Source organism: Strongylocentrotus purpuratus, unplaced genomic scaffold, assembly GCF_000002235.5.
Source record: "Strongylocentrotus purpuratus isolate Spur 01 unplaced genomic scaffold, Spur_5.0 spur5_scaffold_1, whole genome shotgun sequence".
NCBI lineage: Eukaryota > Metazoa > Echinodermata > Echinoidea > Camarodonta > Strongylocentrotidae > Strongylocentrotus > Strongylocentrotus purpuratus.
Window position 1 is genome coordinate 4,153,384 of NW_022145594.1, and position 20,361 is coordinate 4,173,744.

Here is a 20,361-nt window from a genome sequence, read left to right on the forward strand (position 1 = left end):
GTCATTATTACATTTGTGGGTGATTCAAAATTATTACATTTGTGGGTAAAGTGGTTATTACATTTGTGGGTGAAATTATTACATTTGTGGGTAAAGTGTTATTACATTTGTGGGTAAAGTGTTATTACATTTGTGGGCGTTATTACATTTGTGGGTGTAACAGCCCCCCCCCCCGTGGCTACGTGCCTGACTACGAGCGGTCCCTTTCCCAGATTTTCTTCGTCGAAATTGAACCCCGTGTTGAAATTCTTGTGGCCGTATCATAACCTGTTACTGTCAATAGATGACGCCATCTTTGTTCTGCGCATTAGAGGCTACCTTAATTAAGTGCCTGCAAAGCATCCGGTTAAGAATACCAGACTATAATAAGCATCTGTTCATATTTTGACCAATTGCCAAGTAGAACGGAAGTGCATACTACCGGACGAGTACGGTGAGTCTAAAATAATACTTATTTGTTGTTTTGTATACAAATCTGTATAAATCTATTGAGCTAGGCCTACGTTGTATGAAAGTATTAGTTTCATCGTGAATACTATTTTTCAAATATTTTGAAAGGAGACGAAGGCAGCTTGCTAAAAATAATAGTAACATTACCTCGGCTGTAGGGCCCAGCTACTACAGCAACGGCTGCCGGCCAACTCTAGCAACGGTTGTCGATGATACATATACTGCTACCAATATATGACCACATATGTGATTCTACTACTAATACCATTATTATTATATCTACTACTTCTACTATGCACTCTCAGAAGAATTGGGCAAAAACAGAATTAACTTATTTCATGGCACATTAAGACGACGGGTCGTCAAAACGTTTTCATGTTTGAGACACTACGATGCCACATAGTTCTTTGTTTATGTAACGATCGAGAAATGTATAAATCATGCTGGGATAATGATAATAATAATAATAGTGGGTTCTTGTATTATGCGCTCATGTCAGTCAGATTTGACCATCCTGGCGCTCCCGATTATTACCTTGGCTTTAGCACGGCTGCCATACGGCGCTCTAGCATTTCAAGGAATTAATTCCTCCCAGGTTTATTCAGATTCAGATTCAGATTCAGATTCAGATTAATTTTATTGGTCCATTCGGAAATTCAGTTTGTCGGCATTACATAGAGCACATGAAAAAACTACAATAGAAAATAAAATACAAAAATAGATAATACACAGTAGCAAATCGACAATGGCGTAGTCAGATGGAAATACGGATATATATCGTTTTTACATCGTGGAATAATAGAAGAAAGTAAATTGATTTACAACAATTGAAAATGTACGATTGAGTAGAATTCGGATATATATTACTATTATTATTTTGTATTATTATTTCATATTATCATTATTATTAACGTCAACATCATTATTTTTATCATTATTACAGTGTCACGTTCAGTTTATACTATTTAAATTTCTCATTACATAAACCATAAACAATAAACAAAAAGAATTACATAGGTTTCTTCCTATAGAAATAACAAATATATACAATGATATATAAATACATATCAAGCCATAAAAGTAATAATAGAGTCGATGAAGAACACCTAAGAGATATCGAGTTTCCCCAGGAAAGTTATCAAAATATCTGTTATATATATATATATATATATACAGATAGATTTAACTTACATTCCATGTACAAATTATGATATATTTTCCATAAACATCATCTCAATCAAAGAGAATAGAAAAAAAACCTTTTTTTTTCATTTTCATTTTTCATGTCATACTTTGCACAGCCCCCCCCCCCGAGCTCCCATCCCAACAAAAGATTATAAGTACTGTATCATCCAACATCTTGCACATTGCATTTGTTTTGTTGTGCGTGTACTTCATGTTTTATTGAGCCTATTAATTCATTCAACTGCAACATCTAATAGTATCAACATAACTTATGATGTGTCATATAATAACGTTAGAAATGGCGTCAAATGTACACATGTCTTACATATTATAACAAATTCACAATCAAACGACTAGCTGTCGATTACTAACATTAAGCGAATAAATAAGATTTTGAGAGTCAACCAAAGACAAACGATACTCATCGGTAAGAAAAGTTCCCTCAGAGAACAGTCACCTAGGTGACCAAAGGAAATGTGGGAAAAATGTAAAACACCACCTCTCATCCATACTGACCCTTGATAATATTCAAAATGGTTGCCAATGTGTGACTAATTTGTCTTTCCTCTGTGAAATGCAGTATAATGTTCAACAGATTCAAACGACAAAAGGTAATTACAGGATGAACTGAAATAGGCTTCGTACCGCCTCACCAACACCGGAAACTGAATTGTTTACCTATACAGTGCGACCCAGAAAAAAATGAAACTGAGAATTATCAATGTTTTATCATAACTTAATCACAATTATAATTAATAAATGACACATATTTGTAAAGCCTAGATCCTCCTTTTTCATTTGATGAACTCATATGATGCATAAGTTACGCATGAGTGATTAAAAGCAAGTTGAAGGAAGGCAACCAAAAAGTCATTTGGCGGGCGGTATCTGAATTTCGTGAAAAAAATTCACATTTCTAGAAAGTTCAGTTTCTGCTCTTTCATATGACACCTCAATGAGGAAAAATAGACCATGGGCCGAGGCCTCTTTTCTTGCTTAGTTTTTGAATTCCGTGGTCTCCGACTGGGAAGTACCTATAAATGTGCCAGATATTTGGAAATGTGTATCTGAAACAAAAATGACATGTTCCCACGTTTGAAACTTGAGCAGAAAACAAAGAAAAAGTTAAGAATTGCATATGGCTCCGAATAGTCTCATTGGACAACGCCCCCTATCGTCAAAGTACAGCAGCCTAACATGTTAGCCTACAGACTTTTACCCCCCCCCCCAAAAAAAAGTCGTTAACAAATTCAGTTTAAACGTGCACACCTGTACGGGTCCAAAAAAGAAAGAAAACTTTCATATAGCTCCGTTTAGTCTCATTTGAGAACGTTCCCTATCGGCAGAGTCCAGCAGCCTAACATGTACGTTAGCCTATGAGCTTTTACACACAAAAAAAAAAATCGTTAAAATTTATTTTTTGTTTAAACGAAAAGCACATCCACCCCGACGTACGTTGACACTAGCTCTTTCATTGGAACTCTCATGTCTCATTGACCTTTGAAAGTTCACCCACCGTAATTTGGTCAAAATAGGTCGCAAGCTCGCCATTGCCTATATAACACATGTGTAACAAGTCGAACTTTGGACGCAATTTGCAAAGCAATTGTAAAGTTATACGTACGGCACACGAAGGATAATAAGCATGAATTATCATAGATCAGTTCTGATCGGTTTATTATGTCCATTTTAGCCAACCCCCACCGTAATTTTTCCATTTAGTATAGGCAAGCATTTTGCAGAGGTAAGCAGAAATATGAATATTCATGATCGCCATGGACTATTCGATTATTTACAGACGGGTGCAATTGTGCACCCCCATCAAACTCCCCTACTTTAAGTACATTAATAATATTAACAAAATATAGGCTGTGTCGAATCCAGCGTCTGGTACATATCCAATTTTCAGTATTTTTGTCTTACTTAGGTTTATAGTTAAACTGGAACATTTCTCAAATTGTTGGATAATATCAAATAATGAGTTAAGCGATTTTACATCTGAACAAAAAGAGCAAAAATCGTCTGCATACATAGACAGCTTTAATTCATTCGTACCTACTACTATTCCTCTTATATCTACTGAATTTCTGATACGTAATGCAAATGTTTCTAGACAAATTATAAACATATAGGGAGAGAGGGGATCTCCCTGTCTTACTCCTCTTGTAATCAGAAAATATCCTGTAGATTTACCATTATTTAAAACACAACCTTCTACATTTGTATACAAAGCTTTAACCCATACAATAAAAGATGCTCCAAAACGTATGATGTTATGAATTGATGTTTAATCATATAAAATGTGCATGTGTATATTCATTAGTACCTTAATTAATACATGTATACATATTGGAAAAAAGTCTCATAAAACCTGAATTCAGTATGAACATAGAATCAGATGCATTTGTGTATTTATCAAGTTTTCCAAAGGCATGGCATTATTAGACAAATGCTCCATACCCCCTTACCCCCCCTTAGCTTTCCTCACCCCCCCACCCGAAACCAGCTCCATGAAGCAAAAACGTCACATAAACATACAGTAGTTTCCAATCATACGACCAGCAAAAGATTCTAAATAAATTTCATAGCCACCCTACCACATTTGGATCTACATGCAGGCGCGTACACAGGGAGGGGGGGGGGGGGGTAAACCCCCCTTTGGTATTTTTTATGTGTGTACTTTTGAGGAACCCCCCCCCCCCTTTGGTAAATATTTTTTTTTTTTTGTTAATTAAAAAAAAAAAGTTATACCAATGGCTGAACTCAAAAATGTGACCTTACCCTCCCCCCAACTGATCTAATTTTCAAATTTTCAAATTTCGAGACCCCCCCCCCAAAAAAAAGTGATATTTCATTTCCAAGGCGTAAGGATCCTTCCTACGAATCTCTATCAGAACCTTCCCATCTTTGCGCATTTCTGCAGCACGTACTAGCTTCAGGGGCGGATCCAGGAATTTCTTCCCGGGGGGCACACGGGGGGGGGGTAAGAGGACATATATTTTTTTGGGGGTCCCCAAAAATGGCAACGACTCAGCCGGCTGCTGAATAAGTGGGAGGGGGGGGGGTGGTAAGAGGACAAATATTATTTTTGTTTTGTTCGGGGGGGGGGGGGGGCACGTCCCTGTTTGCCAGTACATTTTTGGCGAATTTGGGGCTGATTTTAACATATTTTTTTTTACCGGGGGGGGGGGGGTGGCACGTGCCCCCTCCCCCTGGATCCGTCCCTGAGCTTACCTGTAGAAATTGTTTCAACAGAGTTAAATTTCTCCTTCTTTCTTTTCCTTATAAAATGGTCATAAGCTGTTTTGTCTCTTCTAAATGTGATACACTGTAGTGGAAGAATATGCGGAACTCTTGGTTGAACACATTTGCTCATTTGATTTATCAGATTTTATCAAAGTTATCAGATATTTTTGAAGGTGGCTCCTTCAACACTATTTACTCTGCCTCATTCGGAACATCGTTGGTTTTTGTGGCTGAAGCAAGTTTTTAAAGACAAAAAGAGAAACAGGAAAACAACTTATTATTGGTCCAAGCTTTACATGTAATACAGGAAATGCCCATATACAATTCGAACACATGTTCAGTCCCCTTCGATCCTAAATAAGGAATACACAAATTTTCATTGTGGAAAAAATGATTTTGCAACATCTTAGTTAAAAAGATTGAAAGCTGAACAACTGTTTCATAATGCTGACTTGTTAATGTGGTAAATGACTATCCAAGCTATTTTCTGAGTGGCATTACTATAAGCTGAATCAAAGTGTTATTATTTATAATTTCCACCCAATAATTTTTGTTCGAACTTTAATATGTCATTAGACATTATATTACTCATGTACCATATGAGGTCAACCGTAAACAGTTTATCACCTTATCTTACATGTATGAACACGGAGATTCAGCACTCACAGTAAGACAGAAGTGCATACAATGAATACAACTGGGACAGTTGCCAGGAGAGACAACAGTCAAGATTTAATTTTCATTTAAAGTAATTTTGTAACAAGGCCGTGAGTGAAATTGCACGATACGTTGTACTTTACTGCCATTCAGATTTCATCAATTACAAATTCAAGTATTTTACAATGATGTTAGACAATTTTAGAATCAATAGAGGTGGTCATGTTTCCACTTGGTATTAACTATTATTTATAAGACTCCAAAGGCCCAAGCGCAAGCCTAACTCACTCCAGCAAAGTATAGAGAGTCAATGGTCAATGCTAATGCTTATTGACCTTTAGCACTGCACTACGTGTTAATATGCAGCATTTGCACACATGAATCGTCAACACACTTATAATACATAAATGGACACAATCATGCGGATGTGGTTGATCGGCTAGTTTGACAGTAGACTTACAATCTTTAATTTTTAAATTATTCTTTCTAACATCGGTTAGTTTAAAAAATTGTATTTTCCTGCATTAAGGTGTCACCAATTGTCACTCAAGTACCGATTTTTAGTGAAATCGGTTGAGTTTTGTACAGTGGTGTGCCGTGTTTGAAATGTTGAGAATCAAAAGCACAACTTTTAATACACAGCCAGGATAGTAATGCAGCTATGTGTGGCCTAACTTTTTTTTGTGCATGCGTGTGAAAGTATCTAGACCGTACAAAGTTATTTTTATATTCTAATTATTTTCATGAAGATAGCTTACCTAGTAAATTTATAGTGCCTAATGGGATCATTAGTACCGGTATGTGGGTAAAATCAAGAGATTTTTAGAGATAAGTCCACTCAACAGAACCGAGACCGTAACGGTAACACAAATACTAATGCATGGGACTGTTATGTAAAAAAACTGGGCCAACAGTCATGTGACTAAAACCTGATGAAAACTTCACTGTTTAATCATAAAAATGCTTTTGAAATAGTTTTAAAAAGACAGCAATAAATTAACTTCATGTCCTGATCTTTCTTGCTTCTTCGTGGCCCTCTTAATCTTAGTTTTGTCGGTGAATCGCGTGTAAACATGCGCGTCTATATAGCTGCAGTAGCAATCACTGCACTCACTCACTCGCAGCAGACACTGCATGCTTACAAAGACTCAGAGTACAGGGACTGTGGTTGGTCCATTACACTCTGGACTCTAAGGCCCCAGTTGTGATTGGTCAATTTAGGAAAAGCTATGACATCATCACTTTACTACATTTTTCAACTTTATATCAAAATTGTGAAAACATGTACAAATTTGGAGATAGGAACATTTGACCATTGTTCTTAGATATATGTCCATTGATCATGTAGGAAGAAAAGTACTTCCCAGGGGGGCTGACGGAACCGAAGAATTTTGAGGCTTGGCCCATGGTCTATAACAAAGTCCTGTTTGTTTAAAGTGATGCTTGTATTTCCATAATTTGATTAAACGAATTCGTTTTCACTGGCTGCCTGCCGTAACAACAAACGGAGTTGACAAAAGACTTAACTCCGTATCGTTGACGATCAGACATAGAAGAAAGACTTCAAGTATGGCTGATTGTCAATGAAATGGAGTTAAGTCTTTTGTCAATTCTGCTTGTTGCTACGGCAGGAAGCCATTGAATACGAACTCTTAAAATCAAATTATGGAAATGCAAGCATCACTTTAAACAAACAGAAATTTGTTATTCCTTGCTCATTTTTCCTGATTGAGGTGTCATATGAAAGGGCAAAAACTAAACTTTCTAGAAATGTGAATTTTTCTTCGAAATTAAAATTACGCCCGCCAAACGACTTTTTGGTTTCCTTCCTTTAAATTGCTTTTAATCACTCATGCGTGAAAAACGTATCATATGAGTTGCATTAAATAAAAGAGGATGTAAGCTTTACAAATATGTGTCATTTATTAATTATAATTGTGATTAAGTTATGATAAAACATCGACAATTCTCGGTTTCGTTTTTTCTGGTCGCACTGTATGGCAACAGCAAAATGTTAACGAGACAAGGTATTTCTGAATTTCTTATCACCTATCATGAACTCGGGCTGACCGGGCTGATAAAGACAGGCCTATTTGCGCCAAACACATTTGTTTTCTCTGGCTCTCTGTACTTGTATTTTCTGAACAATGAAATGAAAGAATCCTGTAATTTTAAACGTACACTTTAAAGCCCCACTGTCCTACTTGTAGCTACTTGCTCCCTCTATATAGAACACTTCCCCAATCGGTGCCTGTTGGTCACCCATGGCCATGATCCTCTATTTCTTATGTTATTTGAGAGCTGAGTTGATGAGCTAGCTACCTGTCAGTGACCTAGCTGTATGGCCTAATCCGTCCTAGCAACACTAGTGTTGATATGCTTTAAACAAATATTTGCTAAGTCAATACCCCCCAAATAACAAGTCAAATTATACCCACGGACTTTTTATTTTTTTTAAACACGTGCCTAACGATCCTATATTCGCTCCCGTCCCTATATCTTTACATTTCTAGCCTGTCTCTCACTTTACAAGATTTATGCTTTTCAAGGAACATTTTTTCTCTGATGTTCTTCTACAGTTGCAATCGGATAACAATAAAAACGCTCACTAATTATTTGTCACTTTTCTCCATGCAGAACTCAGCCTTCTCATTAACAATATTATACAGGTATACCTTTTGCGGCCAACATCAAATTCTGTAGAACTTTGCAGGAATTATGAATATGTCATGTATGTCCTGTCTGTAAATTTAAACGTTAACAGTTTATTAATATTCAAATTATGCCAAGAAAGCTGCTACTTGCTAGACTTCACTGTCAGACACTATTGAGTGACTGATCGGCCTTTTTCTTCTTTGGTGGTATTACATACATACACTGAGCTGTATAAAGGGTACATGAGCATTTGTCTACATCAATAACCCTCTTCTTGTGATGGCCAAAATAAAACTAATTGAATCTTTGCGCAACACAACACGTATGACCATTCGGTAAAATGGTCTGAAAATCAGACTATTACTTACTGACTTGGTAGCACTTAAGTTGATTCTACCACTATAGTCGTTATTTTCCCACTTTTTCAAGCCCCCCTTTTTAAGGGAAGTTCTAAATTAGTATTATCTTTCAAATGCCGTTGGAATTTAACCTTTACATTTTTTGGCCAGCAAATGGGACATATTACCTTTAAGGGCTAGTTGATGAGATAGGTTATACCTTATCTTATACAGAAATATGGTATATAAACACATGTAGATTCCATGTAGAGTGTCTCCCGCAGCATTTTCCTGAGGGTTGACAACAATTAACATGGACTTTATGTCCGGTTCATATAATAACAACCGTCCATTTCTTGTATTTTTTGCAGATATTCTATGCCACGTACAATGGCATCTAATAAATACATGTCGGTCCTTATTCGCTTTCTGGTGGCGATGTTCTTCACAATTTCCCTTGGGATTCTCCAGCAATCTGAGCAGTGGTTACCACGCCCGGGCTTTAAACCTCCTCCAAAACATAAGGTACGTGTATGAATGGTAATATCATGAGAAATAAATCCACGCCCGGGCTTTAAACACCCTTCACAAATAATGTAAATATACGTGTATAGAATGGTAATATTATGAGAAATGAAAATAAAGCAAAACATAATAATCATAATAATATGTATTTTTATACAACTTACTCCCAGATCCTAATCAAATGATTGGTCATGCGCGGTCACGTGTGATTCAATTACTGAGCCTATTGCACTTGTTTTCATGAAAAGGAGTGCAATATTTTCTTGTACTATTGAACTCGTTTTCAGAGCGCGCATTAGTGCGCGTAGAGGTTAGAGCGCTTAATACTGCGTGTGCATGGGCTTATTCTTGCGCAGCACTATGCGTAAATGGATGTAGAGGTAAGTGCGCTTGCTATATCTATACTTATGTGTGCGCACTCAATTGAGACTTATTAAAACTTGAGATTAATTTGTCAGCCATATACTGTCACGAAACAATCTTGAATTAATTCTTTTTACATCAAATAACAAGGATCTAGGAGTTTCGTTATATGAAATAAATGATGCATGTTTTCATTCGTTTATTATACGATCTATTCGCCCTCGTTGATGCTGTGTGTATCTATCGCACTCAGCCTAACGGCTTCGTGCGATAGATACACACAGCCTCAACTCGAGTGCGGATAGATCGTATAATGAACTCATGCGCATGCATCATTTGTATAATACATATTACGCGTCACACGATGTCTTAAAGGCCATCTGTACTATTTTGGCTAGGAGGAATTAGACCACCCAGGAAGGTCACTGACAGGTGGCTATCTCATCAACTCAGCTCTCAATAAACATAAGAAAAAGAGGATCATGGGGGACCAATGGTCACCGATTAGGCATTGTTTTCTCATATAGAGGGAGCAAGTAGCTACAAGTTGTACAGTGGGGCCTTTAAACGTTTTTTAACGGATATATTACTACCCCAGTTATCGTAGTCAGGCTCGCCCGCAAACAATTACTTATGCGCGTTCTCCATGCAGTGCAGTACAATGGAAAGCACTTACCAGCCAGAAGACATTTTACAGACGCCCACAATGCTAACCAAGTTACACCGACTTTGGCATGTTACCATTGGATGCCGAGAAGTATATCGGGTATCGACGACCTCTACGACCATTGTATGTCCAGTCAAGTGTTTAAAAATATAGACCAGGGGGGCGTTTCATGAAAAAATTAGTCGGTGGTTTTTCACCGACTAATATCATTTTCACCGACAATTCTATTGTCACCGACTATTTTCCAGGCCTCTGATTGGTCAAATTTAGTCAGTGCTGACTAAATTGTCGGTGAAAATGATATAAGTCGGTGAAAACCACCGACTAATTGTTTCATGAAACGCCCCCCCTCCCAGTTCTGGAAACGCCCCCTCCCAAAAAATGAAATGGAAGCCATTATTACCAATCATGTGAAAGAATAAGTTTTTACTAATACGTGCAGGCACAGCGGAGCACCCCAATTACCGTGCGATCGACTCTCGTCCAGTAAACATCATTTGCATAAAATCAACAATTGTGAACCGATCGATGCGAAAAAAAGTAAACAAATTTCGAAGACAAATTCTTCATTAATGTGATGAATATCACCAATCAAAGCTACTAAATCGAGTATTTAATAAATTTGCAAGACACTCATGTGTATAAAAAGAGTTATTGATGCACCGAAAATGTGAAATTTAAGGGATAGTTTTGACGAACAAAAACGAAAAAAATGAGATACAAAATCACCGTAAAATTCACCATTTCTTTTAGAGCGAGAAAGAATTGCCTCGTATGAACAGAAAGAAAATTTAATAATCTCAATCCTTGTGAAATATCTCTTTTCATAGTTGCTTGATAGGGTCGTATCAGAGAAAAACATACCCCAATGTCCGAATCTCATCGAACAAAAATAATCCTTCGTTGTCGCAAAATTGTTTGACCAGTCCCATACATTCAAATGTGTGTCATGTCTGAACCTCGCGTGTGCGTTGGCTATACATGTCTTGCCAGCCGACAGCACACGTGCACGCTAATGGCTCAGCTGTTTCGATCTGGCCTGCACTGGGCCTAAGACGCATGCGCAGTACATCGCTGAGATCGATGACGTCATGTTCAATGAGTTTGCTGACTACAACTTTTAAAAATGAAGCCCCATGAAAAAGAATTACGTTATAACCCCCCAAAAAAAATACAGCGGAGAAGCGAAAATTTCGCCCATGTATGGATTCAACCCTAATGAATATTCATACCAAGTCTCTACTTCGTGCATTGCTTGATAGGGTCATGAACCTAAAAAGTAGACGTCGTGTTTTTCGAGGGGCGAAGCTCAAAACACATTAATATCTCAAGTTTTATTCCATGGAATTTCGTATTTATTTCACTGACATCAAGTTCATAATAATTTTAGTTAGTATGGAAAGTTTCATAGCGATATTGGCAGTAATAAAGGCGCAACGCGAATTTTAAGATTTGACATTCTAGCACACACATGTTCGGATTCACGCAGATGTCCGTTGGTTATTCAAATAGAACGGGCCGCTAATGATATGCAAATTGGGGTGCTCCGCTGTGCCTGCGTGGTGATACAAATTTTGCCGGGAAACCGCCAACTAATTGATATATTGGTAAATTATCATATCGATCCAGCCTGGATAGATATCGCGTAGTCCCATATACATCTTTCTATGTACAGTTCTTGTAAATTTACCAAGACTGGGCCAAATTTATAATCCTTTTGATGATTTCAGAACCTTGCAGTACACACCAATACTTAGGCTAGATGATCAACCTTTTCTGATCGATTCCACAACGTTTCTTTCACAATGCAATCGCATGACCAGAACTGGTTTATACCTTTAAACCACCTTTAAACTACTGGACTACGATACCTCTATGAATGATAAAGGATAGAGATACGCAGCTTATCAAAGTTCCCCATCGTCCCCCTCCCCACCTCCACTCTCCTTGTATGAATTGGAGGGCGTTGCAATTATGGCAAGCTTTGTTAAAGAGCTATACCGTTTATCATTCTCTCATTTATATCTTTTGCAATTGTATATTTATTTTCCACGAGACTTAAACTGTAAATTGGCAAGCCATGAATTTGTAAAATGTCCGTCTTCGATGTTTAATATACATAGCAGCCGCAAGTATCTTAACATTTCTGTTAAATAAAGGAAATGTACACGTAAATTAATGGTCAATTCGATCGGCATCTAATATTAAGAAAGAGTTATCTTGACGTTATGCCAGAATCCCATCCCCCATCGTATCAAATAAGTGAGCACGGCAATCTTGTTATCAGTCTTTCCAGGCCACATCTCGTTTATCTCTGACCAAGGAGTTCAGCCCCGAGAATGATACATCATCAAACTCGTCATCTCAATCGATTGCGTTTACGAGCAACGTGTACTCTTCAGCAGATATCATAAACCCGAAGACATCATATCAAGTCAACGAAACCATACAGATCCGTATTATTGCAAGGGACATCCACAACGTCGTCAAGACTTGTGGAGGTGACTACTTCCGGGTCAAACTATACACTGCAGAAACACAGTCATCTTGGAGCATTGACGTCACAAAGGACCTAGGAAATGGTACCTACATTGCTAATGTGACTTTGCGGTGGCCTGGGAAGGTTGCAGTGATTGTGACGTTGGTCCATCCAAGTGAAGCGGTTCGGGTCCTGCAGAGGATTCGAGTCGTTGAGCCTGGTAAATCAATCTTTACAGGACGTTATTCTAGGACATCTGACTCGGGGGTCAATGTCTTTGAAGATGTCATGTGCCTTCCAAAAGTTATACAAAATGTGAGTATACATGAGAGATACATCTAACATCAAACCTGTCTTTTACCTCTCTAGTTTATATACCACTAGTGAATTATATATTTTGGGGGTGATATTAGTAACAGTGATAAAATGGACAACTGTGAATATGTTGTCTTAAATAGGGTTTTCTGTATAAAGTAGCCCTAAAGCCCATGCCTAATCTTTGACAAATAATTTCTTTGACAAATATAACAAAACCAAGGGCTCACATAACAAATAAACAAATACAATTATGTATATATTGCTTTCCCGTCTCGCGTTTTTCTCCACCTAATTAGCAACCTCTCTGTAACTTCACGGATGGAAGAACAGGATATCCTTGGTTCTGTGTAGCGCCCTCTAATAAAAACTTGTCGTGTGATGACTGGAAGCTGTACACGTCAGATCACAAGTTATGCGAGAAATACACGATGGAGGCCATCAGCAAGGAAGAACAACAAATATTCAAAGTGTAAGTAAAGTATTCTATCAATAACAACTCTTTACGGTGCCATTGGGTTTATATCAAACGTACGACACCCTCGGTATGTATATGAAGTAGCATTTTGTTCTCTTAATATTTCGCATGTATCTTCTAGTTCTAGTTCACACCTTCTACTTGTATACTTTTGTCTTCTTCTTTCATTATATCTTATCTACTTTTCTATTTTTCATCACCCACCGCTGGACTATTTGTGTGTGTGTGTGTGTGTGTGTGTGTGTGCGTGTGCGGGTAGTGTGGGGTGTGTATTTAACAAAAAGTATATGTGGGTTTATGTTCATCTAGTAATGTTAGGCAAAAGGAAATCCGGAATTAAAAAAGAAGAATGGGGGATAGAGCATTTGCATTAGCAGCTCCGGTTACCCTTTTTTTCCTTCTTCAAACAGCCGATTCTCTTGAAACATTCAAGGCCCTACCAAAAACAACTGTATGGTTGATGGTTGCAATTAACTTCCTTCGTAGCATTTAACAAACCTTTAGTTATTTGACTTTATATATATTTTGTTTGATTTACTTTGGAGCTTTTGAATTGAAAATATTTTTTAGACGCCTTGAGCAATTCCAGGGATGGATATGTGCGTCATGTTGGGGCAGTATCCGATTTTGACGTGTTGAGTGCTCTAACAAGCCAGATCGTATATATTCAATCTGCGCATGGGTAGATAAAGGTCATTTTTACTATATGTAGACCAATGAGCTAAAAATCTGAATTCATACATCTATGAAACCGTGAAGAAATGTAATGTATGTTATATGACGTTATCATTATATACACCATCTCGTAATCTTCGCTCAACAACCGACACATGTAAACTTACCTTTCCCAAATCTAGACTTTCAGCAGCTGAAAAGGGTTTTGCAGTAGCTGCATCAAAGACATGGAACTATATCCCCCATAAGGGAAATCGCCTGTCTTGCCACTTTCAAAAGATCCCGCAGAATTTAACTTTTCCTCAGTGATCTATGTGATCTCTTTCTTGTCAGAATGTACATTTGTTCCTCGTTTCATATATTTGTATTTGTAAGCGCTATGGTTTTTAGCGCTCCTAAATATTCTATATTATACTATTCTGAATGAAGATGACATGATTTTCTCCTATTTTCTATAGCCATAAGCTGCCCATAGTCAACCACCCGCTTCCAGTAAATGTCATCGGTGATTTTAACAGTAAGTACAGACCCCAACAAATATAAAATGTCATCACTTTCCAATTAAATCTTAATTTAACTTATTTCATTGCATTTCTTTATTTTGAATCCGATTAGAACTTTTCATCTAAATTTCAATCAAACCCTTGTATTGTAATATATCACACACAAAGGCTCGTTAAAAAAAAGATTACATTCGAACTTAAATCAAGTCAAGATAACAAAGGTATCTTACTCGTACATTGTTGGAAAATTGGTAATTGGTCATAACCACTACTGGCCACAGTTTGTTGGCCATCAACCTTTGCGAATTCGGTTTGTCAGTGGAATGATATATTGGTCATTGAAAGAAAAAAAATGTTGAATTCATGAATAGTTGACATTGTCAGTAGATGACTAGAAACCTGTCTCAGGCACATGCTGTATTTAAAACAGTGGCCATAAAAAGGCCCAATTCTGCATGCTGTGTTATAAACATTGATCACATGTGTTTCAATTTATCTATTTAGGCATGTCACAAAGTAGAAAAAGAAAGTATTATCCAAATCTAATCAAATTTATGTCAGAATTACCTAACGACAGGCTGTCATTGGTCATATTTGTATTTGTATTAGTCAGAAACTAGCATGATTTGTGGATGCTATGTTGGGAATAATTGGTTTGTAACTAAGCATATGTATTAAATTACATTCCAAAAACAGACTATATACACTGTTTATAGGTAAAAGTCCACAGTTGCACCCAGATCATCGAAAGTGACAACCGAACCTTCCTTCTAGTTGATTCGCGGCTAAATATTTTCTCACGAATTTGGCAAAAAAACAACTCCCCTTAAAATATCCTGGATACGCCCTTGTAAGTTCCACTCATTAAATGGCACCAATTCTACATCCTCCATAAGTTAACTTTCGAGTATGTTTATATCCATGAAGATCTAGTGCCATGTAGATCAATATCTATACAAGGACAACTTCCATTTTAATTCAAGAAGTCTTCTTAATAGTTTTGATAATATCACTGAATTCTTAAACAGTGTGAAACTAAAGCCTACAGTACTATGTGTCACGGAAACCTGGTTCCAGGAGCACAATATACACCCTTTGTGTAATATAGATGGTTATGAATTTGAAGGCGTTAGCCGCTTGTCAAGAAGGAGTGGAGGAGTTGGGATTTTTGTAAACAATAATGTGCAATATATAAGACGTCCCGACTTAGAACAGACCGATAGTTGTATAGAAAGTGTATTTGTGGAAATTGTCAATAAGAATTCTGGTATAATTGTTGGGTCAATTTATAGGCCTCCGGATCAGTCTGTTGATGAATTTTTAGAGAGATTCTCAAATGTTTTTAGCGTTGCAAATAGGGAAAATTAAATAATTTATTTATTAGGTGATTACAATATCAATTTATTGAATGTAGGTAAAGTGCAACATGTTGATAATTTCGTCAATTTACTATTGTCGCATCATATGTATCCGTTGATAAACCATCCTACCAGAATCACTGACGACACAATTTCTTTGATTGATAATGTAATTACTAATAATGTAGACAATGTTGAATCAGGAATATTTATAACAGACATCAGCGATCATTTACCTGTATATTGTATTAGCTGGAGTGATATTCAATCTCAGCAAAATTTGAATAAGCCTTTAAGAATAATCAATGATAAAAGTATAAGTTGTTTTTTAAGATCCCTTCAGATGGTCCAATGGTCTTGCCATAATAACAATCCAAATGTAAATTATGTGCAATTTTTAGAGAGGTTTTTAAATGTATATAATTTGTGTTTTCCTTTAGAATGTTTGAAAAAAACACCCCCCAAAAATAAACCTTGGATCAATCCTGATATTCGGAAGTTGTCAAAGAAAAAATGTCGTTCATATCGACTTTATCTGAGAAACCCAACACCGTATCGAAAAGAAGTGTACAGAAAATGTCGGAATAAAGTCAATAATATGATTAAACAAGCTAAAAAACACTATTTTATGGAAAATTTTGCAACAGCCAAAGGGAATATGAAAAAGACTTGGAACATAGTTAATTGTGCAATGGGTCGTGTAAATAAAAAGTGCAATATTGATTTTTTGATATCTAATGATCAGGTATTACATGATACGTCCAAAATTTGTAATGTATTTAATGAATATTTTATTAATATTATATCTGAATTGAAATATCCTGTTGATCAGGGCAATAATTTAAATTTGAATTTTTGTCGTTATTTGGATAGGAATCCTAGTACGTGTTATTTTAAACCAATCACATGTTCCTAGATCATTGATATTGTGCCTAATATAAAGAGTGATTGCAGTCCTGGGTACGATGATATAAGTATCAAGGTTATAAAGAAATATATACATATTTTATGTCAACCCATCTGTGCAATATTCAATCAATGCTTAGATCTAGGTATATTTCCTGATGAATTAAAGATTGCTCGTGTGGTTCCTGTATATAAAAATGGTTCAAGTGAAAATATTACAGATTACAGACCCATATCAGTCTTGCCAATTTTCTCTAAAATTTTAGAAAAATGTATGAACAATAGATTATATGATTTTATAAGCAAGTACAATATATTATCTTTGAACCAATATGGTTTCCGTCCTGGACATTCGACGTCATCGGCTCTTATTGATTTTGTTCACACTGTTGTTAATGCTCTTGATAACAAGAAATATATGATTGCAATGTTTTTAGATTTGACTCAAGAAGGCTTTTGATACAGTCAATCACCATATTTTATTACACAAACTTTAATTATATGGCATAAGAGGTATTGTACTTAAATTATTTGAAAGTTATTTATCAAATAGAAAACAATATGTTGAAATTTCTAAATGCAAATCACAGCAAGGGACTATCTCATGTGGGGTACCACAGGGTTCTATCTTAGGACCACTCTTGTTTCTTTTGTTTATAAATGACCTTAGTAAAGTATCTAAATTATTACATTGTATTATGTTTGCTGACGACACCAGTCTGTTTTTATCCCATCCTAACCATCGGGATTTACATAATATATTCAATTCTGAACTTGAATTAATATCTGAGTGGTTTTACGAAAATAAAATGATAATCAATGTAGCAAAATCCATACCAGATTATCTTTCAATTAGAGTGTGCAATATAGATATTAAGTGTGTAACGTCAGTAAAAAAATTAGGCATTACAAAAGATCATAAACTTACGTGGAAAAATCACATTGATAGTCTGTGCAATAACTTGAGCTGGCAAAAAATATAGGAATAATGTATTGTTTAAGATCATTTCCAAAGGAGATTTTAAAAATGATTTATTATGCAATTGTATATCCGTACCTTAATTATGGTATTCTTGTCTGGGGTAATGCAAGTAATAATCACATTGATAAAGTGTTTATTTTACAAAAACCTACAATACGAAATATGTCTCATGCACCTTACCTTGCCCATACCAACCCTCTATTTGTTAAATCAGGTGTATTGACATTTCATGATATGTATGTATTTCAGGTACTTATATTTATGTACTTATGTAACAATCACCTCTTGCCAGACTATATCAAAACATTCTTTCAGTTCAATAATGAATATCATGGATACAATACAAGAAATGCTAATGATTTTCATTTACCCAAACCGAGGCTCTCATCTTTTAAAAACTCAATATTATTTCAAGGGCCCCAAATCTGGAACTCTCTTTCTTCAGATATTAAACAAGCAGTTTCGTTAAATGTTTTTAAGTCATAATCTAGGCCCCTTTTTTTTTAGACAGGTATTCACCAAGTTTGTTTGTTTAAATTTATAGGCATACCCCCCCCCTTTATGTTGTAGTAAGTGATTTGTAATTTTTGTAGCGTGTTTAATGTATTATCTTACAGGGTCAGCTAATCACAATGCTTGTTCCTTTCTTGCTGTCCCTCTCATACTTTAATAATCCAATGTATACTTTGTTATTATTTTTTCTTGTGAATTTTACCCTTTGTATTATGTTGATTCATGAATGTTCGCTTGTGTTTTCTTGATTTGTATGAGCAAATAAATTGAAATTGAAATTGAAATGTCCATGGCGGGTTAAATGTCATTAGGTTAAGATCATGAGGGTAATTGCCCCCCGGTGATTGCCTTGGGTGGTTGTCCACAGAGTAATTGTCCTGGGGTAATTATTCCCGGGACAATTGTTCCGGGTGATGGTCCTAGATGGTAGTCGTCCCGGGGGTAAAGTCGAGGGTCATTTGTATGGGTTTGATTTTCCTGGGATGATTGTCCGGAGGTCGTTGCTCGGTTTAATTATCCGAGAGGGGGTCGGTCGGGGGCAATTGTCCTGCAAATATTACCTTTTACCTTCAACATTGGTTGAAGACATTTTCAACTCATTTTCTTACTTCTGAAACTATACAGGCTGGAGAAAGAGCGTGTTTGCTTATCAGGATTCTCTACCTTCCTGCAGACCAGGTCAACACTTACACAACCCTTCTCCGTCGGGCTTCTATAGCAAGAACATCTGGTTTTCAGATCAATGCAAACTTCGTCGATTTACCAAAACAGATGTCTTACAGTGCCTGCAGAACAGAGCAGTTCATATTTTCGGCGACTCAACTTCTAAACAATTATACCTCGAGTTCGCAAATAGGTACAAACCTGACATAGTTGGGAATTCCCCGAAAGATAAAAGTGAACGTAAAGCTGGGCCTCTTTATGCTAAGAGTGCTAAGTTTAACATCTCAATACATTTCAAATTTCACGGCTTTCCTGCTCGTCCATCGAGCTTTATACGCAAGGAGACGATCAATTACATTGTCAATGAATTAGACGACCTCAAGGTAGACTCAAGATCAGTAATCCTTATTTGTGTTGGAACACACTACACGACATATCCATTAGAGATGTACGAAGAGAGAATGAGAGATATCAAAGCGGCTGTTCAGAGACTACGCAAGAGAAGTCCTCAAACACTGGTAGTCTTCAAGAGTGCAAACACCCGAGAACATGCAAAGCTCCTTTATCAGTTACACAACAGCGAGTGGTATATTAGAACGTTGGACCTAGCGTTGAGGGAGGTGTTGAAGGATTCTCCAGAACTGGCTTTTATTGACGCGTGGGATATGACCATAGCTCAGAATTTTAAAGACAACGTTCATCCCAATGCTGTAACAATCACCAACCTTATGAATAACTTCCTATCTTACATTTGTCATGAAGCTCCAAAGCCGCAATGAGGTTTTATGCAAGGAATGTGCCCATTTTCAAAGCGATTTTATTCATTCAACTTTATATCATTTCACATGTTGATTGTATACTTTTATTTGAATGCTATTTTTCTCATTCTGCATATTTCTTAGGCATCATTTACAAATAAAAAAGATAAACAACGCTTTGTCTTTAAGAATGGTTAAACCTCCTTGTGTTGATTCTTTTAATTGTTCTTTAGTGAAGAAATGTATTCATGTCATATTTAAACCGTTGTGCTATATTTGCAGCTCACGTACTGAGCAAAGGGGGTGTTTCACAAAGATTCTAAGTTGAAATTATCTCTAAGTTGGACTTAACAATTACCGAAAGCCGTTAGCATCTATGGAAATACTTTGTACAATTTATTTTAAAAGACATGAAATGTTGATTAAAATCATTCATATTTTGTATTATCAAGAAGAATTCAATTTCTAGATGCGGAATTAATAAAAAGTCTAAAGTACTTGAATTTTCGCTTTTTAATATATATTTTTTAAAGGCTACAAAGGGCTGTCCATAATCTTTAAGTCCAACTTAGAGTTACGATTGACTTTAATAGGATCTTTGTGAACACCCCAAGGTGTTGTACCTGTCGAGATCTGTAAATTGCC

General features: G+C 36.4%; 1 protein-coding gene across 1 annotated transcript; it reads left to right on the forward strand.

Annotated features, from left to right (window-relative positions):
• The first annotated feature begins 388 nt into the window (after nt 1–388).
• LOC115920861 (NXPE family member 3-like) lies at nt 389–19,883 on the forward strand. The gene is made up of 6 exons (XM_030977537.1): nt 389–433; nt 8,903–9,056; nt 12,374–12,880; nt 13,180–13,352; nt 14,492–14,550; nt 18,920–19,883. Exons 2-6 carry the CDS (start codon nt 8,910–8,912, stop codon nt 19,735–19,737), a joined length of 1,704 nt encoding a protein of 567 aa, XP_030833397.1. The 5' UTR covers nt 389–433; nt 8,903–8,909; the 3' UTR covers nt 19,738–19,883.
• The last annotated feature ends 478 nt before the right edge of the window (nt 19,884–20,361 follow it).